Genomic DNA, 25,538 nt, shown 5'->3' on the forward strand with positions numbered 1-25,538 from the left:
ATCAATGGAAAAACTGGAAGAAAATAGAACAGAGTGTGTAATAAATCTCTGGAAGGTAATTATTTTTTATACTCAAGCAGTTTTTTAAAAATCAAAGGAAAATATGAATAGGCTTTTGTATTGCTTTGTTTGTCTTTTGTTTTTTCTTTTTTTTTTTTTTTTTTACTGCCGCAGATGTGGCATATGGAAGTTCCCTGGCCAAGGGTTGAGTCAGAGCTGCAGCTGTAGCCTATGCCACAGCCACCAACACTGGATCCGAGATACATCTGTGACCTATGCAGCAGCTTGTGGCAATGCGGAATCCTTAATCCATGATCGAGGCCAGGGATCAAACCTGCGTCCTCACAGAGAAAATGTCAGGTCTTTAACCTGCTGAGATATAATAGGAACTCCTTAACAGGTTTTTTTTTTTAAGTAATCAAAATGAGTAAGCAACAACAGAATGGGAAAATATCTGCAAATCTACTAAATGTAAAGGGTTATAATCTTTCTTGTATAAAGAGCTCAGACAAATTGATAAAATATACTAGGCCTCAAAGAAATAGAGAACAAATGATGTAATGTTAGTGAACAAACATGTAGAAAAAATATTGTTTTACTAGTAATCAATAAATGCAAACTAAAATAATTAATAAAGTGTCTGTTTTCACTTAAGAATTTAGAAACTAATTTAAACAATCATATCAAATAAGCAAGGGTGCAATGAAAAGGTCCTTTCATACATCATTAAAGTCTTGATAAACCAATAAGCCATCAAAATGTTTCTATCTTTGACCCAGGAATTCCACATCCCTATAACCATAATATGTCTGAGGAAGTAAAGCTAGTGCTTAAACCAAGTTATTCTGCTAAATTTCAAGTTTTACTGAGCTGTGGAAAGTAATATATAAAAATATTTTAAGTGAAAATGATTAAATTTTGAGAAAAGAAAAGCCAGTGTAGGGGAGTGCAAAATGGAGAATTAATATATTTAAGGAAAAGGGGGAAAAAAAACAGTTCTGGAAACATTTAGAGTAAGTGAAGTGGAACGATTTGGGGGGAGTTGGGAATCAAAGAGGTACTTTTTTCATCTCCTTTGTCATTTTCTTTCTTTCTTTTTTTTTTTTTTTTGCTTTTTAGGGCCCCACCCAAAGCATATGGAGGTTCCCTGGCTAGGGGTCCAATTGGAGCTACAGCAATATAGGATCCAAGCCACGTCTGCAACCTACATCACAGCTCATGGCAATGCCAGATCCTTAACCCACTGATGATTCCTAGTCGGGTTTGTTTCTGCTGCGATATGACAGGACTCCTTCTTTGTCATTTTTAAGCTTTTGTTGTTTTAATTGCCATGTTTGTAATTAATATACACATTTTGATTCCTGCTCCTCCTGAACAGTGAATCACTAAATGCCATGCTTTTTCATTGTTGTCCATATATATTCTACATATACAGTGAGTGTATTGTTTTTCTAGATGTCTCACAGGAATAATTAGACAGTGTCTTTAGTATCTTTGATGTTTCTTTTTTATAAGTCCTAACATGTAAGATCCTTGATATAGGAAAGTGTCACAAATATACAGTCACTACTCATGACAGTGACATAGAGTCCCCATTTTTCTTCTCATCCTTTACAATAACAGATATACAAATAATCAGTCCAAAGCTGTTACTCTCTCCTGTTAACAGTTTGCGATTTGTTCCAGGTTTAATTCTTGATCTTTTTTTTTTTTTTTTTTTGGCCATTTCTCGGGCCGCTCCCACGGCATATGGAGGTTCCCAGGCTAGGGGTCGAATTGGAGCTGTAGCCACCGGCCTACGCCAGAGCCACAGCAACTTGGGATCTGAGCCACGTCTGCGACCTACACCACAGCTCAGGGCAACGCTGGATCCTTAACCCACTGAGCAAGGTCAGGGATCGAACCAGCAACCTCATGGTTCCTAGTCAGATTCGTTAACCACTGCGCCACGACGGACACTCCAGGTTTAATTCTATTAAGGCATAGATTGACTATAAATGTTAATCTCTTTTAGCAATTCCTAGTTTGGTCAGTAATTAAGGCCTTTCTTTCCCTATGTGGAACTCCTTATGTGTCTGTCTTCTACCACAATTTCTGCAGTTTCCAACCCTCCCTCATTCCAACAGGGAAGACCTCCTATATAATCACACTATTATACTCTATGTGCAGTGCTCATACATGTGTTTATTTATAACATATATGACAGCGTTTTCATTCCCTATCATTGCTTCAGAGCTGGCACTGCTAAATTCCTACTTGTAGGTTCAACCAGCTCTGGGGGTGGGGAAGGAGCGGCGAACCCTCATTTGTAGCATTTGCCAGTTCTTGTATGGAAGTACTCACACTCTAGCCATTTTAAAACTACTGGCATAACATCACTGAACACAGAGTCGGGAAGAGATGCACAGTAGCACAGCATCATCTAGTATTTCTATCATACAGACACAACAAACATAAATAACCTTGAGCAGAGACAATAGTAAAATGTAGTAAAATCATTAGGAAATAATGAGTTCCAGTATTCTTACCTTTGTTTTTAATATAATTTATCAACTGTAAGTGTATATAACTTAAGTTTAAAATATGGCTGTGTTTAACACCTAGCTTGCAATGATATCCTGAAAATTTAGCAACTGGCTCTTGCTAACTAATACAACTTAGCTCTAACATACCAATGGTTTTAACCTTGCCCCAGACTCTAGAACTAAGCCCCAGTTTAGTAACTTGAATGAGTCAGTCTTCTATCTAGATGAACTCTGATCTCAAATACATGGAAACTAGATTCAGATTAGATTACTGGTGTGCACAGAACATTTCTATGTGCTTGCCATTGTGCTAGATTATGAGGATGTAAATAGTCTTCCACCATCTTCCCGTGTCAGTAAACAGCGCTCCCTTTTCAAGTTTTTCAGACCAAGAATCTTGGGGTCATCTTTGACTTCTCTCATTCTCTTCCATCTTATTTCAAGTCTATTAGCACATTCTGATGGCTCTACCTTCAGGATATAACCATGTTCCAGTTACTTCTCACCCCTCTCCCAACCAGCCTCTCTGAGCTACCATTCTTTCTTACCTGGATGACTGGACTTGTGTCCTACATGGTCTTGTTTCCATCTTGCCCCCTTATGGTCGTACCCCAAAACAATAGTCAGACAGATCCTTTTGAACTGTTAAGTCTTGTGCTTTTCTCCTGCTCAGTAATCCCCTACAGTTTTTCATCTCATTCGAAGTAAAAGCCAGAGTCCTCATAATGATCTCCAGGGCCCAACATAATAGGTGTCTCTCTCCTTACTTCTCTGACATCACTTCCTATTTTCCCCCTTCCTTGTTCTGCACCACTCTGATGGCCTCCTTATTTTGCCTCAGATGTGCTGGGCAGGATGCTGTGAAGGGTCTTTGCATTTGCTCTATTCTCTGCCTAGAGCACCCATCTTAAGCTGCATGACTCGTGTCTTGTCCAAGACTTTGCTCACATGCCATCCTCTCAGTGAGGACTTCTCTACTACCTTATTTTAAATTGCAGCCCCACTTTTCATCTTAAGAACTTGCCACTTAAATTTTCTCCATAGACTTATTTCAATTGACCTACCATATGTTTTACTTATTTATTTGCTTTTTGTCTATACTCCCTACCCTGTAACTAAAATATAAACTTCACAAGGTCTGTGAACTTTATTCTCTTCATTGCTGATTCCCTGGTGTCTAAAATGATGTCTGGTATATGTTGGTGCTTAATAGATATTTATTGAACGAATGAATGCATGAAGATCTGTCCTCAAGGAGTTTGGTAAGTTTATAGGTTTTCTTTCTTTATTTTTTCTAACCAAAGTGACTGGATTTCCTACCTGGACTCCAGTTCCTAGTGATTAATCCTCAGTACTTGGTACCAGGCATCTACAGTCTGACCTGCCTGCAAAGATCTTTGTCAGTTACCAGGTCAACTCTAAATCTTGGGTCTTCCTTGGGTGGGATTTTTGGTACTTATGTTCTTCTATTCCTTTACCCCATAGATTTATCTTTCAGTTTTAGACCTTTGAATTAATATGATTTCATGTCTCAGTTTGATAACTTTTTCCTTCATTGTCTGAGTTTTGGATCTGATAGTATGCTAATGTGACAAAGATTATATAACAAAATATATTACCATTACAATCTTTAAAAATTAAAATGGGCATTGTAAGGATAATAGCTCTTTTAGCAATTAGATAGGATATTACTTGTTATCTATCAACCCTCCTATTATCTACATGAGATAGGTGAATATCCCTATAATATTCTTAGGTTTGACACACACAAAAAGCTAAGTAGATTAGAAGATGTCAACTATTGTTAGATTTAAGATCCCTCACTACCTACACACTTTTCTCGGGCACTTTACAAAAATCCTGGAATAACTAGGAGCAACTGAGTAATATCCTCATTTGTTAGCTGGTATTTGCTACCTGACAAGAAGGCTACGGACAGCTCTGAATTAATAATCAGTGTCCTTCAATCTAAGATGATTAGAGGTGATAATATAAATCAGAATTTTTAAATGCCAACAATCACAAATTTTGCGAAATAATTTTGTTTTCTTAAAGCATCTTCTCCAAGGCCTATTTTATTTCTGCCAAGGTTCTGCAAAGAATGGCAGTATAAATAGTAACATTTTCCAAGTAGAATTGCTGTGGCTCAAACTCAGGGAGCACTAAGTACCTAAAAATACCAGTAGAAATAATAGAAAGGATTTTTCTCTTTATGCAGCAACAGTCTAGAGAGATCAAAAATCTTTTATAGCATTCATACCCTTTTCATCACTGTATTTTTGTGAGGGAACTGGAGAGAAAGAAGGGCAAATAATTTATCATATTTTTATAGATAAAGAAACTGAGGCACCAAGTTAGGGAATTTCTTGCTTGAGACCACAATGGCACATTAATTTTAGAAAAGGACTGCTGCATCCTCCTAGTTATTAGCTTACAGGGTGTTTTTTCCAGATCACTCTGCACTGCTAATATAATTCAGATTCCAAGTAATAATAGAAGATGGTCAGGGCAAAGTAATGGTAATGAGCTAGAGCTAGAAATGAAAATAGAGTCCAACCAAGTCTTCTAGCGCCCTGTCCATCGATCCTGCCATTAAGCTGCAGGACTAAATTACTGGACTTCATCAAAAAGTGGCAGCCTAATGCTATTGGAGAGTAACCAGTGTCAGTTCAGTTAACTTTTCATTATAGATGGACAGAATAATTCATATTTTGACAGGCTCTAAGGAAAAACCATCTCACATTAAAACTCTTCTTGGACATTGTCATTTTTCTTCCGTTATTTAAGGTGTTTGCTTGCGTGATGGAAAAAGATCTTGGTTGACAGCAGATCGCTAGGATTCAGAAAAAAAAAGACATTACGAGTTAAAAATAATTATCTCTTTGCTTAAAGAAGGTGTGAATCAGCAAGCTGAAGAACTCAGGTTCTCAATGGGTTGGCTGTGTCAGTCTGAGGGATAATGTTGTCCATTCTAACCTCTGAGAATAGGCCAGGGAAAGAGAGGAAAAAATAGAAGAGAAGGGGCGCTGTCATCTTTTCCTCTACATTTAAGATATCTGTTGCTTAACCTGGTAGTGACTAGTCATAATTCAGAAGTCAAGAAGCTTTCCACCAGGCCCCAAATAACCAAAGCAATCTTGAGAAAGAACAGCAGAGCTGAAGGAATCACACTTCTTGATTTCAGACCACTACAAAGCTACAGTAATCAAAATGTATGATACTGGCACCAAAACAGACACATAGATCAAGGGAACAGAATAGAGAACCCAGAAATAAACCTATGCACTTATGGTCAATTAATCTGTGACAAAAGAGGCAAGAGTATAGGATGGGGAAAAAAGTCTCTTCAATAAGCGGTGCTGGGAACACTGGACAGCCACATGTAAAAATGAAATCAGAACATTCTCTAATAGTATTTATAAAAATAAACTCAAAATAGATTAAAGACTTAAATGTAAACCTGGAAACCATAAAACCATAGAAGAAACCATAGGCAGAACACTCTTAGACCTAAACTGTAGCAACTTTTTTGGATCTGTCTCCTAAGGCAAAAGAAACAAAAGCAAACATAAACAAATGGGACCTACTTAAACTTAAAAGCTTTTGACAGGAAAAATGTATGGCAATTTCTAGATAATGGTTTCCAAGGAAACCACTGGCAAAACAAGAGAGACCTACAGAATGGGAGAACATATTTGCAAATGACATGATCTATAAGGGTTTAATATCTAAAATATACAAACAAGTTATACAACTCTGATCAACTATATATATATATATATATCCAATCAAAAGAAGGACAGAAGAGCTGAATAAACATTTCTCCAAAGACCATATAGCTGGCCAAAAAGCACATGAAAAAATACTCAACATAGCTAATTATCAGGGTAATGAAAATCAAAACTACGAGATAGCATCTCACATGTGTCAGACTGGCTGTCATCAATACAACCACAAATTACAAATGTTGGCAGGAATGTGAAGAAAAGGGAATTCTCTGTACACTGATGGTTGGAATGTAAGTTTGTATAACCACTGTGGAAAACAACATATGGAATTCCTAGAAAACTAAAAATAGAACTGCCATATGATCTAGAAATTCCATTCCTAGAATTTCTGAAGAAGATGAAAACACTAATTTGAAAATATACATGCACCCTAATATTCATAGCAGCATTATTCACCATAGCCTACCTAAGTGTGGTAGCAACCTAAGTGTCATCAAGAGATGAATGGTAAAGAAAATGTGAAACACACACACACTCACACACACACTAAAATATTAGCCATGAAAAAAAAGAAATTTTGCCATTTACAACAATATGAAGGGTATTATATCTAGTGAAATGTCAGAGAAAATCATACTGTATGTTATCATTTATATATACAATCTAAAAATAAAACAAATAAATCAGTATAACAAAACAGAAACAGACTCACAGATATAGAGAACAAATTAGTGGTTACCAATGGGGAGGGAGAAGGGGAAGAGGAGGTAGGGGACTAAGAGTTTCAAAGATACAATAAATAAGCTACAGGAGTTCTCATTGTGGGAACTGTAAGGAACCTGACTAGTATCCATGAGGATGCAGGTTCAGTCCCTGGCCTCGCTCAGTGGGTTAAGGATCCAGCATTGCCATGAGCGGTTGTGTGGGTCACAGACGTGGCTCGGATCCCGTGTTGCTGTGGCTGTAGCGTAGGTCGGCAACTACAGCTCTAATTCGACCCCTAGCCTGAGAACTTTCATATGCTGCAGGTGTGGCCCTAAAAAAAAAGAAAAGACCAAAAAAAAGCTACAAAGATATATTTTACAGCACAAGGAATATTGGCAGTATTTTTTAATATCTTTAAGTGGAGTATATGCAATAAAAATTTTGAATTGCTATTTTGTACACCTGAAACTAATATTGTAAATCAACTATACCTCAATTTTAAAACAAGAAACTTTTCATCAAATGAAAAATATTCTGAGATGCAACACAGAGAGATGAGTTCTCACTATATGAACTGACACATGGTACTCTTCTCACGTATTTTCAAGAGCATGGGTACCATGCCCTGCTGGAAGAGATATAAAGCTCACATAGATTTCCTCAATGGTGAAACTTTTCATATAAATCAGAACTTCAGAAAGGTAGGGACCAAATGAACAACAATTTTATTATCTTCATAATTCTTTTCATAGTTTTGTATAGCAAATTCTCAGATGAAGAAATGTCTTTGGGGTTGTCTAGTTTCCCTCGATACCTCTCATGTATACAGGACATATACATGCTATTAAACTGCTGTTTGTTTTCTCCTGTTTAAAAAAAGAAAAAAAAGGAAACATCTTTAACATAATATTTATGGTTTTACTTGAACTGACATTTTTTAAGGTGCTGCATAGCTTTATGAACATTATTGTTCACTTTTACAACGACCCAGAGAGGAGAATATTGTTTTATAGATGAGGAAGCAAGTTTTAAGCGTTTTTCCCAAGGTCACAGATTGCATAGCAATCAGAGCTGGGTTTAGAATCTAGGTCTCCCAAAGCACTTCTAATACCCTTTCTACAATGTCACAGAAGTCACTGGCAATATTTTAATTTTTATCTTTATGGCAATTTTTGGATAAACGCTAGGCTATTTGATATTTTTTTGAGAAGTAGATTTAAGAATATTTGTTTTGAATCCCTCTTTTTCTCATATATTTAGCAACGTATAGGCATTAGACAGCAGATTGTGGGTCTTTTGGCTGCAAAAAAATGCGTTTCCTCAAAACTGGAGGGGCACTGTAAGCCTGTTTGTTTTGGGTTCACCCAGGGTACTATAAGTCAGACTTGATGGCTACAGGCAGAGTCCTAAAGTGAGAAATGTGAGTTGACTTGTGGTAAACAAAGGATTTCTTATCCTTTTTAAAACAAGATAGAAGGCACTAGTGGATAAACTGAGATACAAACTTTTGATTTTACTGCAGCCTAACATGAAATATTAGAAAGCCTTTTAGTTTTAGAGAAAAAGCAAGCTAGTGTTCTTTTCAATTTACTTACTCCCTAGAAAGGTTATAATAATTGAGCATTTGCTGATCATCACCAATTCACCAGTTGTTACACTAAACATAGATTTTAACCCAACCCCTACCTGGTGGAATATTGTCTCAGCAATTTGGTGATAAAATTATTAAAATCATTAATGATTAATTCCTATGCGACTACATCTAGGGAACTTCAGGGAAAGCTTATGCCTTCTCTAACCAATCATTAAGCCAAATAAATATTTGAATAGTCTCCATTATGCACCAATCTCAGTGTTAGGCATTGTACTGCCTTCACTATGAACTAAATAAAAGCTCAGTATCATTCTAGAGTAATTGAATGAGTGAAGGAAATAGGAAGAAAGATACCGCATTTGCCCAAAAGATGCTATCTAGGACACCAAAACATACCAAAGAAATTAATGTAGCAAAGAAACTACTCTAAAAAAAAGGCCATGTCTTTTTTTTTTAACTTTTATTTTTATCATGATGCTACTCTCTATGGGCTGAGTGAGTACTTTTGAACTAATAGTTCAGTACAATTTACTCTGAGATCATGTCCTGAACTCTTCCACAGCAGGAGAGGTAGTATAGAGAAATACATTAAATGTGTGGATTCTGGTGTCAGATATCCTAGATTCATATCTTAACCCCACTACTTCTCAGCAAGGATATCTTTGGCAAGTTACTTCTCAATGCCACAATTTTCTTACCTGAAAAATGGGGGCTAATATAGCATTTTCCTCATACGAATATTGTGAGGATTAAAGATGCTGTGATGTGGGAGTTCCCATTATGGCGCAGTGGTTAACAAACCCCACTAGGAACCATGAGGTTGCAGGTTCGATCCCGATCCCTGGCCTCGCCCAGTGGGCTAATGATCCAGCGTTGCCGTGAGCTGTGGTGTAGGTTGCAGACAAGGCTCAGATCCAGCGTTGCTGTGGCCCTGGCGCAGGCCGGTGGCTACAGTTCTGATTAGACCCCTAGCCTGGGAACCTCCATATGCCACAGGAGCGGCCCTAGAAAAGGCAAAAAGACAAAAAAAAATACTGTAATGTAATGTTTATATAGAACACAGCCCAACACCTTGCCAATAGCTAGTACTCAGTATTATCATTAATAATATTTCTTTCATTCCGATTAAAAAATACTTTAAAATCTAGATCTAATTAATCTTCTTATGACCTCGCCAAAAGGTCTACTTCCATACGCTACCTGCCAGATAGCCCACTTACAAATGAGAAATCTATATATGTACTTACCTGTGATAAATTAGACCACTGAAGCTCAATACCCTGCAGTAAAGTATAGGGTTGGTGTAACTGGAAATCTACAACTACACAAACTCTAGGAAAGCAGTTGTCTGGGTAGGGGCGGGTATAGTAAGACAAAGATAAGCATGAGTCAAAAAAAACAGAGATAAGCATGAGTCAGACCTCAGTTGGATTCAGCTCTGCACACAGTACTTAGCCTCTTTGAATGATTTCTTAGTTTCTGTGCCTTTGGGAAATTAAACTCTTTAGACTATTAATTTTTCTCATCTATAACATTGGGAAAATAATACCTTGAGAATTCACTGAGTTTTTTGTGAAGACAGTGAATCCACAGAGTAGAGGCTAAGTAAATGTATTGAGGGCTGCATCCAGCACTGTGAATGTTAGTTCTCTTTTTCTGAAGCTCTCTTGGGAAAAGAGTAGCAATAAGGGGATGGGGAGTGGGGCTGGGTGGGGGGAGGGAGTGGGGAGGGCAGCCCCTCAGCAACATTATGACAGATGTGATTTACCCAAGTCTGTCACAGATGGTGAGTCAGTGTACAAGGGGGCCAGAGGGGGTAGAAATCTAGTCTGGGCTCCATTCTCCATGATGTGCAAGGGGCCTCTTTGTATAAAGTTGCTCTATTCTCCACCCAGTTTCTACACCACTTCCTGACTTTCAGTTCCTTCACACCTTTCCGGAGGGCTCAGTGGCTTCCCAAGGTCATGACCCATCACTGCTGTTCCCACTAGAACCACTTCGAACTTCTCAGGTCATCCAATACCATTGGATCTTGCTGCGAAAATCCTACTCTTTTCAGTGTCCCCCTCCTCCAGTTCTCTTCTCAGAGATGAATACTGATCACATAAATGAATCCTCCTAAGGAAGACCTTCCTCTAGTTATTTATATCATGTCCACTAGTATTTTAATAAAGTGTGTTCTCAGTGTTTCAACCCAAGGGAGCAAACAATGTGAGGGTTTGAGGTATCGGGGTGAAGCGAATGTACAGAAGCAGTTTGAAAGCCGAGAGGACTTTTCGCCACAGCACATAGAAGCTGTCTATTCTGCTAACATATAAAACTGGAGATGGCAGTGAATGTGAACCAGGAAGTAGAAACTGTGTGCATTTAATGAACAACCCTGCCTGCCCCACATCAGCTAGTCCATTTAAAGAATCAACAAAACTTTGGCCCCTGTACCCATACTAGCCTCTGAAAGAAGAGAATGTGGGAGGGGAAGACTTCGTTGGAGAGTGAAAAGAGAACTGCCTTGAGAGTTAGGAAACTTGGGTCCTAGCTCTGCCTTCACCGTAGAACGGCTTATGGCCTTGGGAAATGTCAGTTGCATGTTTAGACTTCAATGACTTCCCTGTAGACGGAGAGGCTGAACTAGGGAAACTTTTCTCCGGACTAACCTTCTCTGTGGCTTTTTTTTCCCATTGCAAACTGATTAGCCTAGCAGGAAAAGCAACACCGAACAGTAGTTTAAAGAGTATTATATTGAACTTCAAATTAAGAGTGCTGGCTTCCAGAGAGGCAGATTGTGTTAATGATTAGGAGTGTAGGGGCTGGAGTCCTTCATTCCTGGATTTGGGTACTGAATTTGGACAAACCACTTAACCTCAATTTCTTCATCTGTAAAAGAATGGTAATACCTATGTCATAATGTTAGTGAGAGGATGAAACTAATACATATAAAAGCACTCAGCACAGTGCCTGATATCTAGTAAGTCCTCAATACTTGGTGATGGTATTATTCATCCTAGCTCTGATACTAAATTAATTCTTGACTGGCTGTCATTCACCTCTCTGGGTCTTCTTAAATTTTGAGGGGGAGAGTCCAATCAGAGTATAGGACTAAATTATTTCAAGTTATTTCTATTATTTATTTCCATCTTTCAATTTTTATCTTTTAATGTTTGCAATAGAAAAATTTGTTTTTGGAGTTCCCATTGTGGCTCAGGGGGTTAAGAATCTGACTAGTAATGAGGATGCGTGTTTGCTCCCTGACCATGCTCAGTGGGTTAAGGATCCCGTGATGCTGGAAGTGCAGTGTAGGTAACAGATACTGCTCAGATCTGGCATTGTTGTGGCTGAGGTGTAGGCCAGCAGCTGCAGCTCTGATTTAACCCCTACCCTGGGAACTTCCATATGCTGCAGGCCCTAAAAAGACAAAAGGAAAAGGAAAAACAAAGGAAAATTTGTCTTCAAAATTTGGCCAGATTGGAATTTAGTAACTCAATTATCCCTCCCATGTGCACATTATAGCTTCCCAGAAACATCTCTAAATCAGAACTACTCCCTTTGTGAGTGGGAGGATCATTGCTGGCTACCAGGATATAAGAGTTGTACAGTTTTCATCCTAAAACCATTGCTGCTGTACCTCAGCTCCCACATAGGAGACCCCATCTCTTTAGATGTCTGGGTCCGAGAGTGCAGCTGCCACTTGGGCCCTTAAGACATTTGTCTCTGTAGGCAAATAACCACAATCACCCTGAGAAATAATTTGATTAAGTGTGAATATGCTGCATGCCACTGATTACTAGCATCATGTTTCTTTTTGGCAGGGAGCTCAGCTCGGCCTTCAGCCCAATGACTTGATCACAACAATCTTTAAATCCCATATTTGATGGTCTGCTTCCTGGTTCATTCCTGGTACCAATTCTGTATCATTCAGGAGAGAAAAACCATAACCAGTTACTTGATCAGAGATAATTTAGTAGAAATAATTGTTAACTAGATATAAAGATGTTAACAAGGGTAAACAGAAAATGAATAAATGATTAGGTAGCAACTGCAGGAAGCAGCTACGATTCCTATGACTGAGAAAACAAAGAAAAATGGTTAGAATGATTAAAACTTAGAGAAGAGGCTTTTATGAACAATTCTTTATATTAATAGTCATTTTTTCAAATAAGTGGCATGGTTTCTGTTTCCTGAGTGTGCTATCACTGATACAGTGGTTGTACCAATTTTTACGCCCACAGGCAACATATGAAGATTGAAATTGCATCATGTTCTTACCAAAACTTGATGTTTTTCGTCTTTTTTAACTATTCTGGTGGGCTCAAAGTATATTATTGCATTGTGGTTTTCAATTTGCATTTCCCTCATGGGGAATGAAGTCAAGCACCTTTTCATTTGTTCACCGGTTATTGTGATCTCTTTTGTGAATTACCTGTCCAAATCTTTTGGCCTGCCTTTTTATTTTTTATTTTTTGTCTTTTTAGGACCCCTTCCCAGGTAGGGGTCGAGTCAGAGCCATGGCCTCCAGCCTATGCCACAGTCACAGCAACACCAGATCCGAGCTGCATCTGCAACACATGCCTCAGCTTAACCCACTGAGCAAGGCCAGGGATCATACCTGCATCCTCATGGATACTAGTTGGGTTCTTAATCCACTGAGTCACAATGGGAACTCCAAATTAATGTATTTTTCTTATTGATTCATGAGAGTTCTTTATGTATTTTGGACATGAATTCTTGGTTGGATGTAGCACCCCAGCTTTCTGTCAATATAATATGCCCAGGCAGCTTTACCAGTTCAGATGTACTCCTTTGATTAAATGGCCCTATGGACTAAATTACTGTGTTGTTCTTATTGTAGTACCTTTATTATTATTTGGGGGGGGGGGGCTGAGGCATATGGAGTTCCCAGGCCAGGGATCAGATTTGAGCCGTAATTGTGACCTAAGCCACAACTGCAGCAATGCTGGATCCTTAACCCACTATGCTAGGCTGGGATCGAACCTGTGTTCCAGCACTCCCAAGATGCTGCTGACAATCCTGCTGTGCCACAGCAGGAACTCCTGTAGTAACTTAATAAGCCCAAGAGTAGCGGAGTATGAGTACTATAACTTTCTCTATTGTAAGAAGAGAGGAATATGTATTTTATTCATGCATTTATTCATTCATTCCACAAATTGCTTTGAACACGTTTATTGAACATTAATTATATGCAAGGAACTGTGCTGACTATGTAAGTTTGCTCTTTCTGAAGTATAACAACTCAGCTTGGGAACTTTATACATATCGTCATTGTAATAAAATAAGAATATTACATTAGAGTTAGAGCTGTTGCATAGTGTGTTAAGAATCTGACTGCAGTGGCTCGGGTCACTGTGAAAATGTAGGTTTGATCACTGACTTGGCACAGTGGTTTAAAGATTCAGTATTGCAGTTGTGTAGGTCACAGCTGTGGCTCAGATCCAATCCCTGGCCCAGGAACTTTCGTATGCCACAGGTGTGGCTGTAAAAGAAAAAAAAAATCTATATGTTAAATTTAATTTAATAAAGTTGACTTATTTCCCAGGATTATTTCCAGGAGAAGGAATCATGTTGGCACACAGTAAGTTATTTGTCTATGTTTATTTATTTTTTCACATTCCAAAATACAAAATGATAAGAAAGCAGCAAAGTCCTTTTTATTTTATTATATTATTATTTTTTGTCTTTTTAGGGCCATAACCACAGCATATGGAGGGTCCCAGGCTAGGGATCTAATTGGAGCTGTAGTCGCCAGCCACAGCCACAGCCATAGCCACAGTAACCCGGGATTTGAGCCGCGTCTTCGACCTACATCACAGCTCACAGCAATGCTGGATCCTTAACCCACTGAGCGAGGTCAGGGATCGAACCCACTACCTCATGGTTCCTAGTCAGATTCGTTTATGATGCACCACAACGAGAACTCCTGCAAAGTCTATTTTAAAAGAATCATCAAATCTTTACAATCTTTCTCAAATCCTGAGTGAGTTCTACATCATGGGAATTAATAAAATGGCACTTCCCAATTAACTTGAGATTCTGAGTTAGGATGATTTCAAATGCTCTCCTGGGTTTGTAATCTAGAGGTATTTGTGAAATTTTCTTCTTTTTACTGATAATCATGTTTTGGATTGATAGGTAATAGGTCTAATTGCTTCTGAGCCTTAAAGTAGTAGCATCTGTAGGTGCTATAAAACTTGCTTAAATTTAAACAAGTTTATTCAACCTGTTATCCCCTCTAATGCTGGATAAGCCAAAGGACCCTGTTTTAGCCTAATATATGCATCCTACCAAAGCAAGGCATGAAGAAAGGAAAGCAATATCTTCTTATGATGCTCTGAGACTAAATTTTTTTATACTCTAGGCAGCGAAAAAGAAACTAAGTAGACTTGAACCCTGCTACACATCAACAGCAAAAAAATTTCTTCATATGTCTTCTTAGTAATGTTGTTGGAATGGCTTTTAAAGGATTTTTCAGGAATTCTGACTGATATATAAACATTCAGAAACAGTGGGAAGAATTGAACATATGGGAAGAACTGATCCCATTTCAAGGTTAGGATGGATAAACAAGCATTTTAGAAAAAGAAATACATGATGCAGAAAATGTGAACTTTGCAAAATCTCTCCTAGCATATATTGTCTGTTATATACAGGCATTCAATATATTTTCCATGGTTGACTAATTTAATGAATAAATAAATTATACTCATTCTGGTCTTGTCCCCTACTTATCCCAACTCTCAATTAATAGTAATTATTTTTGGAGTTCCTGTCGTGGCACAGCAGAAACCAATCCAACTAGCACCCATGAGGTTTCGGGTTCGATCCCTGGCCTCGCTCAGTGGGTTAAGGATCCAGCATTGCCGTGAGCTGTGGTGTAGGTCACAGACGAGGCTCAGATCTGGCCTTGCTGTGGCTGTGGCGCTGGCCGGCGGCTGCAGCTCTCATTCGACCCCTAACCTGGAAACCTTCATATGCCACAGGTTCGGCCCTAAAAAAAGACAAAAAAATAGTAATTATTTTCTGAGTCCCTCCTCAAATTTTAGATAATTTGGCTCTCAAGTTTCAGGAGCTGGAATGGCTTTTAAAGTGCTTAATTAAGAGCAATTTGTTAATGATTATTATCTCTTGGAACAATATCCTTCCTCTTTACATCCTTTGAAGTTATCTTTACACATTCCAAGTCTCATGCTGCTTTTTATTCCTTAGGGCTAGTTTTTATTCAATACAAGAGAACAAAATTCTGTTTCTCTCTCTTCTTAATGTGACCCTTTCTGTCATCCTTTCCTTGATCCTTTCCAAATCAGTAGTGGTTGCTGTAAGTGATGGCTAAGAGACAAGATGCCAAGTGCAATGGCTATATTTAAAGAGCAGCGCTTGCACCTGTTGTTAACTGGCAATGACCAATTTCACACCCACAGTTTCCTTCACCCTCTGCCTCCCATCAAGTGCAACCCGTAGCCCAGACTCTATGTATTCACATATAAAATTACTTACAAAGATTATATACATTACGTGGAAATGGAGAATGAATATAACATTTGACACTAAATTAGTTCAGTTTCAGAGGAGCTGAAATTTGGGCAACACCCAGCTTAATGATACATCAGATCTTGAAATAGGCAGACAGAAGTGGCTAGGTATTTGACAAATTTTTGAAGACTATTAATAGACTATCTAGCCCCAAAATTATTGTTATTATTATTTTTTTGTCTTTTTAGGTCCACATTCACAGCATATGAAGGATCCCAGGCTAGGGGTCGAATCAGAAATGTAGCTGCTGGCCTATACCACAGCCACAGCAATGCAGGATCTGAGCCAAGTCTGCAGCCTACACCACATCTCACGGTAACACAGGATCCTTAACCCACTGAGTGAGGCCAGGGATCGAAACTGCGTCCTCATGGATGCTAGTCAGATTCGTTTCCACTGAGCCACAATGGGAACTCCCTGAAAATAACTATTCCAAACCTGCCATATTTGTGACATTATTTTGGCTATCAGCATTGGAGGATCCTCTAAATGTAAATGTTGTGTAGAAGAGGCAGCCCAGGAAGTACTTGCTATCATCTGAAGCCTCAGTTTAAAATAATTTGCCAGACTGACAGCTCTAATCTGGAAGAGCTATGTAGGAGAAAGATAGTAACATAAATAATTCTGATACAAACACATATAGAAGGTGAGAAAAGGGGACTGTGGTCTAGCCAGCCAGATTAACCTAATCAACCAGGTCTGAAAATCGAGGGTGTGGCGGGGCTCACTGTCAGACCCACTCACATCAAGTACCAAAATACTGTGAAAAAAAGTCAAACAACAAATTCTGAGAGTTTAAATTTACCTGGGATTTTCCTCTCAGAGGAGGCCAAGTTGATCTGCAAAAGAGTGGAACAGGTGGCTTATAGGTACAGTTGGAGCAAAGCTTTGGAAGTTGGAAACTGGGCGTATTTAGGGTATGGGTAGTAAATGCCTGAAGAACAGAGAGAGGGGGGAGCCCAATACCAATTTGGAATTTTGTTATAATTCAGCCTTGTTAGAGAATGTCCTGAAGATTTTGGGGGGCACTTTTGAATGCTCTGGAATGGATGGTGTGGAGTCACATAAAAATGTGTGCTGAATTTCTGTGCACTTAGGTGTGGTTTATTTGAGTGTAGGATTAGTATCTTGCCCCTTTGAATCACTTAAGATAGAGACAAAAGACTTCCTGACTCCAAAGGTCTGGTAATAGCAAAGGCTACAGGAGGCAATCCAACACAAAAAGGAGAGCATTAAAGGTAGCTGCCAACCTCTCAGATCCTGAGAAATATGAACAAAGACAGTCCTATTTGAACAAGCCCTGCCCCTCTCAACTCAATGTTTCCCTGGTGTTGTGTGCTTGACAGAAAAAACAAGACAAAACAAAAACACTTAAAGATTGGATGTTACTGACATGGAAGAATGTTAGATTAGAGTCGCTTAGTTGTAAAATGCATAGAGTCAGTCCTCCTTTGGAAGCCAGGGCATGAAACACTTGTCACACAAAATTTTTAGAAGGGAGTATGTAAATATATTTATGTAAATTACATATCTAAAGTACCTGAGGTTGTGCTCTGTATCACAATAAAGGGATGGGAATATTGGGGGAAGAAAAGGAAGAAGCAGAAGTTCCTGCTGTGGTGCAGTGGGGTCCTTGGGCCTCTGGAGCATGGAGACGTGGGTTTGATTTCCACCCGGTGCAGCAGGTTAAGGGTCTTGCATTGCCACAGCCATGATGCAGATTCCAACTGTAGCTCAGATCTGATCCCTGGCCCGGGAACTCCATATGCCACAGGGCAGCCAAAAAAGAAAAAATAAGAGAGAGAGAGAGAGAAATAAGGAAGAAAACGGAGTGTGTGCGCGTGTGTGTGTTAAATGAAGTCAGACCAGATATAGATACAGAGAAGCTATGTAGTTGGGTTTAAGTGTAGTTGAGTCCTTCTGCAGATGGGTGGGTGTAGAAAAATAGGAAAAATGATATCTAAAAAAATAGTGAGGCCAAATAGCCAGAAAACAGATCTAGGCTGTGGTTTATGATACATATGTGAAGGCTAAAACCCCTTTCCTCTTGCTCTCCTGCATGTACTTTTTTTCTGATCTTTAAGAATTGCTGACCTCACTTGAATGATAATTCACAATATCAGTAAAGCATGAAACATAGCCCCCAGATCTCTAAGCTGATCCCCTTTATGGTTTCTCGCTCACGTCAATAAACTTTGTGCATCACCTACCCTGGCTATTCTGGAATGCTTTGGCAAATACTCCACAGAGTTGAGTCATACTTTGGAGCTGACTTTAGTGTACATTTTTGTAGGGAACCTAGTTAGGGTTTCACGCTCCAGGAAATCTGTTCTGATTAGTTTTAGCTAAAAAAAAGATCAACCTGTTTTTAAGTATTGGCACAGAAAGCAATTCTGCAGCCATGTAGGTTTCAGTGACCGTATTTTTGTAATTATAAAAATAACATGCAGATGGAAAAAAGCTAAACTATTCAAAAGGGTGGCTACTCCTTAAAACTTCCCGGAGGTAACATTTGTTGTTGTTGTTGCTGCTTATTCTTCCAGAAATCACTGTTTACCTAGAGGATGATTTTCTGTTGTGCTATCTATACTTTCTCCTTCTTTGGCCTAGCCAACCCGCTGGTAGGAGCTACGTCCTTTGCAACTAGGGAAAGGTTTTCTCTGTGGAGAGATAAATGACATTTGTTTAACTTCTAGCCTGGATTATTAGGGCTCAGTTTAGTCAGTGGATTCTCAAAATATAAGCCTACCTGTGGTTCATCAATGGTATCATCTTGGTAGATAAAAGATGACACATTTTGGTAAATAGATAAAAAGAAAGCTTTTGGTAATCCCTCCAGTTTCAGGTTTATGCCCTTGAAAAAAAAAAAAAAACCAAAAACTTATTTATTGTGGTTCTTTTGCAAATCCACAGAACTGAATCAGTACTGCAGGATGCAGGTGTAGTTTTCCTCTCTTCGAAAAATAGAGGAAAGACAATTCTAGCAGAACTTTCCAAAGGGTAAAATGGAGCGGAGAGCACAGTACTGATTCATAGCCAGATTTTTGAAACCACAGAAAATAGAAACAAAACTAAAACCTGTGGCAATCCTAGTAAGAAGGTGTGAAGGGACAAGGGAGAAGGGGAAATGGCACAGCATGGGTCAGTACATAAAATGCAGATGGGATAAATATAGATGGGTGGAAAATGATTGTGAGCAAAGTTGCTCCAGGAATGTCACAGATTTCCAGCTAGGGGGATTAGTGTGTGCAGCTGTTGAATGGGGGGCTTATCTCATCCCTGAGCTCTCAAGTTCCACTGTTGAGCAATAAATGCCTTTTGGGTGAGTGTGGTATGAGTGTCTCACCTGGAGAAGCCAATCATCTTACTGTTCTGGGGTGGGGTGGAAGGATTAAACAAACCACAAGCTTGACGTCATTATTTAACTACTGTTGGCCAAAAAAGTACCATTTCAGTCCAAATTTAAAGAATACTATGAGAATAAGTGGCACAATAAAATTATGTGTGTGTATTGTGTTTGTTTCAACTTTTTCTCCTGAGGCTGCTCTACAAAGATGTTTCCCCAAATTTAGGACTTTTATATGCTTATCAAACTGTTTTCCTGAGTCTGATTTTAAAATCAAGTGTGAGCCTTAAGTAGTTTATAATAATAAGCAGCAAGGACATCCTCTTCCAGGGAAATTCAAGAACCTCAAATCTCCTTTCTTTCATAGTCTTAAGTAAGCTATCATTATGAGCTTGTTTCTGTGGAAAGAAGTATTTTTCAGGAGAAAGAGTTATTCTAAATTATGAAAATTTATTAAAATAACCTTTACGTGGTTTTTATTACATTACCACCATGTTGTTTCTATAGTTTAATAAGTGGTAAGAAAATAGAGGGTTGCTTCTGGAGAGTGTAAGAATATCAGTATAAAGGTGCTGTAAAAGTGGAATGAGTATCTGAAATGCATAGAGTTCTGTTAATTCACTCTGATAATATGTACTTATCCTGGGACTTTGGTATCAATCATTCTACTCCTCCGTACTATGCTACATATTACAGTCATTAGATCACCCCGTGAGGTGGGGTTAATTTCAGCGTATCCAAATACCAGTTATGAGTGATAATTCTGGGTGTGTCCTTGAGAGTTCCAGCACATCTGGCTAATGATTACTAATTTGGTGCCTGTTTTGCCAAGTTAAAACACTCACGAAGTACAAAGCTTTGCAAAAACATCCATTTCCTCGGTTACCCTTTTCATAACTGTATCCTTGGTGAAGATTAGCCGAATCGAACATGCCATCCCTATCGCTGCTATTCTGAGGGGCTCGGATGCCAATTACCGGCTCCCTTGTATTTGCCCGTAATTGACTATCCCACAATAGGTAACTCTGGAAGTGACAGGCAATCTCTAGCGTGGTTCTCCCGCCGGTCGATTGGGCCTTGCAAGAAGCCCCGCCTCGTCAACTCAGTCAAGGGCGCCAGTTGGCCCGGCATGGGTGAGTGGCGGATCCTAGCTCCGCCCCGGCCGTCCGCTGCGCTGCCTGGGCCGGCGCCGTTTCCAGTTGAGAGATGGCGGCCGCCGCAGGTAGATCGCTCCTGCTGCTCCTCTCCTCCCGGGGCGGCGGCGGGGGGGCCGGCGGCTGCGGAGCGCTGACTGCCGGCTGCTTCCCCGCGCTGGGCGTCAGCCGCCACCGGCAGCAGCAGCAGCACCACCGGACGGTGAGCGAGCGCGCCCCGCGGCTCTGGGGAGGGCGGGGCGGCGCTGGTGTGTGGGAGCCGCCGGCAGGCAGGCCGCCGGGGCAGCGGGCGAGTTACCTCAACTCGCGGCCGCTCCCGAGGTTGCCGGGCACCGAGGAGCCGCTGTGCCCTTCAGGCTCCTGCGGCGGCAACCGGGGAAAAAAGGGAGGGCGGAGGAAGCCTAGAGGAGGAGGAGGAGGAGGGGCGACGGCGGGGATGTTCCCGCAGGACCAGGGACACCAGGGCGGGGAAGGGACGGGACTTGAACCTCTCCCAGACCCGCCCCCGATCTCGGTCCCTCCCTCCTTTTTCCTTAACAGCTTTGCCCCATTGCTCATGAACTGAGCCCCGTGCAAAGTTGTCCCCCTTCTCTCCTCCTCCAGGCGGGTTGGGGTGCCCTGAGTTGCCGCGGCTGCCTTGTGTATGTGTCAGGAGAGTGGCAGTGCCATGCTACTGGGAACCGTTCCCCGGAGGGCAACCCAGGACCCAGCGGGGCCGCTCCCTCGTTCTTTCTCAGCCCTTGGAGAATGGACAAGACGGAAAATCAAACTTTATCCCCCTCTGTGACTTCCTGCTAGTGGGCTTGGGGAACAGCACGCTTGCGATGGATGCTGCATTGCTCAGGAGGCAAGCTTCATCCCTGTCAGGTCCTTAAAGGTCCTCGTGGTCCTTTTGGAGGGCTGATTTATAAGCTTGTTAACGCGTGCCTGAAGAAGGAGGGGTGGGCAGCAGGCAGAGGGAAAAGCGAGTATGACAAGTTGTTCACAGAGGCAGGGATTTGGTGGTTGTATTAACCAGTTATTGCTGGATTTCATTGGCTGGCAACGCACGGGAGTTTCTATTTGAACAGTCTTTGTGTGTGTGTGTGTGTGTGTGTGTGTGTGTGTGTATGTATTTCTTTTTCAGTTGCAAGAGATCAACTTGGCATGGAGTTCTTGACCTAACAAGTCAGCAGGTTCTCTTCCTTTGGACTTTCTAGACCCATAGTGTTGGTCTCTGGCCAACTCCAAGAGAAAGACTGTAGGTTTTATTTCCTAGGGCGAGGGTGTAATAGTGTGGCAATAAGAGAATCACTGCAGACAGCCTAATAGCAGATACTAGTACCTTCAGCCCTCAACAGATAACATCCACCTGTCTTGTTCTCACAGCTCTTGAAGGGAAGCTGAATGGAGCTTTTCAGAGAATACCCCAAGACTGATGACAGCATAAAATTAAGTGTATGAAAGAGCAATGAAGGGAACTAATGCTTTTTAAATGCAAGATGGTATTGTTGTTATTGGTCCTAGGTATGGACCCTATCCTCATTCTTGGGAGAAAATGGTATTCTTCACTTTGGCATACTGACATATTGCTTTGCTGAAGCTTTTGGGTGAGAGCCGAGCTTTCCATAGTTCAATTTAGATTTGCATGTTTCATAGCCTCCAATTATGTGTTTTGTTCTCTTAAAAACATAAGGCCATCCAAAAATCTGATTGCATTCCCCTCCCCCTCAAACTATTTAAAGACTTCCCAAGTTGTCTTTATCGCTGTATTTTGATAATACATCTTCTGATTTTGCAGTTTGTTTTTAAGACTATTTGGGCGTGGTATATCATTTAGCATTTTAAAATTTGTGCCTTGTGTATTTTCCACTATGTGAATTTGTCAGGCTGTTAGTGCCTTCCTTGTGCGAGTACTTCATGAACGTGTTTTTCGGTGCTATTCTGGGGTGCGTAAAAGTGATGTGCTGAATTTGTAGCTGAAAGCACAACTGAAATGAAGTGTTATTTCTGAAGGGCAGAAGTGTTATGAGAATGGTGACTTGTAAATGAATTTAGAATTGTAAGATTTTGAAAAAAGTTGCGCCTGATTATTTAAAATATGTAAACAGTTTTCCCCCCTTTTCTAAAATTGCTCTGAAGCTGTCATGTATGCAGTTGTCTCCATCTGTTATTCCTCATAAGGCTCAGTTTGAAAGGTATCTCTGAGAGATTTAACTCTTGACATTTTATGCCCGATGAGACCCAAAAAGGGGAGAGACTTGCCGCCAGGGTTACAAGGCTAATATATGACAGTTTTAGAAACCCACCCCAGATATTCTGACCCCCTTATTGTGTTCTTTTTATTATAGAATACACTTGCTTCTTCACATCTTCCTTTTTCCTTATAAAACTTCCTGTTGTTTGTTATGAGAGTATTGGTATTTCAAAACACCATGAATGAGAATTCTCCATGTAGGTTTGAGGCATATGTATCAGGCAATATGGGAACAAACAACTTGCTCTTATAAAAGGTCCAGAGAGACACTAAGGTTGAATCTTGCATAGGTGACATCCTGTGTTTGTGCAGCAGATGGCACTCTGAGTTGGACTAGATCACAAGTCTAGCTTGTGCCACTTTTGTTCTGCTGTAGTAGGTATGGTAAATTAGAGCCAGTGGGACATAACTAATGACAGTACTGGTTAATTTTTTGCTCGAGAGGCAGGTTTTTTGATGTCTATCTTTTCCAAGTTTGGAGAACAAGTCCAGAGCAATATAGTTCAGCTAACTGGTAAATGTATTGTGAGGTTATAAAAGAGTTTGCACCCCCCTATTAAACTATCATTCAGCTGACTTAATAGGAAAAAAAGGTGCAAGGGCTTATTCAGTATTTGTAGCACCATCTAGTGTAATTTTTCCTTTCTTGTGTGAAGAGCCCGTTACTGCTTTCCAGCTCGTGACTGTAAAGTATTTGTTGCATGCCTTTCTGTGTGGTTAGTGAAGGTGGCTATTTTCAAGGAGGATTCTTTGACGGGAACTGCCTTTCATTGTGAGCTGTATAATTCCTTTGCTAAATAAAAGTATGTCATCTCTGATTATGACAGCCTGATTGTTGGCATTTCCTAGTGGTCAATGGCTATGCTGAATTACTAAATCTCAAATTTCTTAAGTCTGTCATTATGCTATTATAGTCTGTGGCTGTCCCTTTCTACTTCACACATTGTAGTTCTTTGGCAGTGATATTCTTTCAGTTTAACCTGAAAGTTTTAACAGATGTTATATTGCCTGACACGAAGGAAACGGAGGAAGGTCCCAGTTCTTTCATCAGGTTTCTCATGAACTGGCCCAGTCTTGATTTGCCAGATGCACCCAGCACAAATACTCCACTGTACCTAAGCCAGTGTCTCATATATCCGTAGTAAAGGTTTATGCAGTTTTTGTACCTGAATTTCAGTCTTAATCACTCCTCTAACCTCTAAAGTCCATTTTTAGGTGAGACTATGGCCTATGACTTCTCTTCCCTTTTTTTTTTTTTTTTGATGTGCATCATTGTATTTTTTTCTCTAAATGATTTTTATGTTTTCCATTATAGTTGGTTTACAGTGTTCTGACACTTTTCTACTGTACAACAAAGTGACCAGTATGACTCCTCTTTCAGTCTAATATCCTCACTTTACAGATGAGGAAATAGACCTAATGGAAACTGAGGAAAGTGACTTGTTCTGTAATGTTTGTGGTTAATGACATCTGGAATGAAAATTCTTTTAAGTGGAGGTGGATTCAAGGAGAAATCTTAGTCTGAATCTTAATTTGTGTGTTTCCTAGCTTTTAATCCCTTTCCATTGTTCTTGTCTGTCTTTTCTGAACTCTGATAGGATTTATTATTTTCAGGACACAGGTCGACACTGGCTTGTTCTCTAAGTGTTTCATTTGTGAGTGCCTTACCTCACTGGGCAAAGATTGTGTCTTACTACTTTTTTGTCTCTCTTAGACTGCAGCACATTGCTAGGTACATAGGTGACACTCAGACAAGCCTTAATTGAAAATGCACCTTTTGTCTGCTTGCTGGTGAAAAGGTGTGCCCCCTTCTTCTCCCCGACTAGTTTGACTTGTTTAATGACCTGTTGCTTAGGTAGCCACATTTGGGTAACTGCTTAAAGTGTAGTTTTGTCAGTGCTGTCTTTGGTGGTATATTACACTTCTTTATTGTGGACTGATACAGAGAATTGTACCATTGGATTAGCTCTGCAGTGGTACAGACTTTCTGTCCAAAGCAGCAAAAGCATGAGGAAAAAAACCCAGATTATTAGGAATATATGTTTGAATCAGAGTCTAGATTTTATTGTTTTAGTCGACTGTAATATTAAGGTTTTGAAGATTCTGGATAAATACGTTTAGAACAGATTTATTAAGGAAATTTTATTTATTTTAAATCTTTTTTTTTTTTTTAGGGCCACACCTGCGACATATGGAGGTTCCCAGGCTAGGGGTCTAATCAGAGCTGCAGCTGCCACCCTACACCACAGCCACAGCAACATGGGATCGGAGCCGCATCTGCAACCTACACCACAGCTCACGGTAATGCCGGATCCTTAACCTACTGAGGGAGGCCAGGGCTCGAACCTGCATCCTTATGGATGCTAGTCAGATTCGTTAACTACTGAGCCATGACAGGAATTCTTATTTATCTTAAATCTTGCTTATTTTGAACCCCGTAAAATATTTGAATGAGTAAATTTGGATCTAGTCAGCAAATTCTGCTTATTTGAACTTTTCTAAGTCTCAGGGTGTTCTATTTTATGCTTTATGGAACTCCAGGAAGAAATCTAAATAGAAGATGCAACATCAAGGATGGTGTATGTCAAAGACAGCAAACTGAATGTGAATCCTTTTTTGGTGTGGGGGCTGCCTAATGTTTGAAGGTGAAATCAAGGAGTGGGCATGGTCTTCTGCAGTAGCCCTTCGTTGATACCATTGTCTGAATA

General features: G+C 40.0%; 1 protein-coding gene across 1 annotated transcript in view; it reads left to right on the forward strand.

The window, feature by feature from the left end:
* Positions 1 to 20,614: 20,614 nt before the first annotated feature.
* Positions 20,615 to 25,538, forward strand: part of MCU (mitochondrial calcium uniporter) — a 193,918-nt gene continuing 188,994 nt past the window's right edge. Inside the window, exon 1 of the mRNA XM_047759565.1 lies at positions 20,615 to 20,796. Coding sequence (XP_047615521.1) covers positions 20,647 to 20,796 — 150 coding nt within the window. The 5' untranslated portion in view covers positions 20,615 to 20,646. The remainder of the gene's footprint in view (positions 20,797 to 25,538) is intronic.

Source organism: Phacochoerus africanus, chromosome 15 (assembly GCF_016906955.1).
Source record: "Phacochoerus africanus isolate WHEZ1 chromosome 15, ROS_Pafr_v1, whole genome shotgun sequence".
NCBI lineage: Eukaryota > Metazoa > Chordata > Mammalia > Artiodactyla > Suidae > Phacochoerus > Phacochoerus africanus.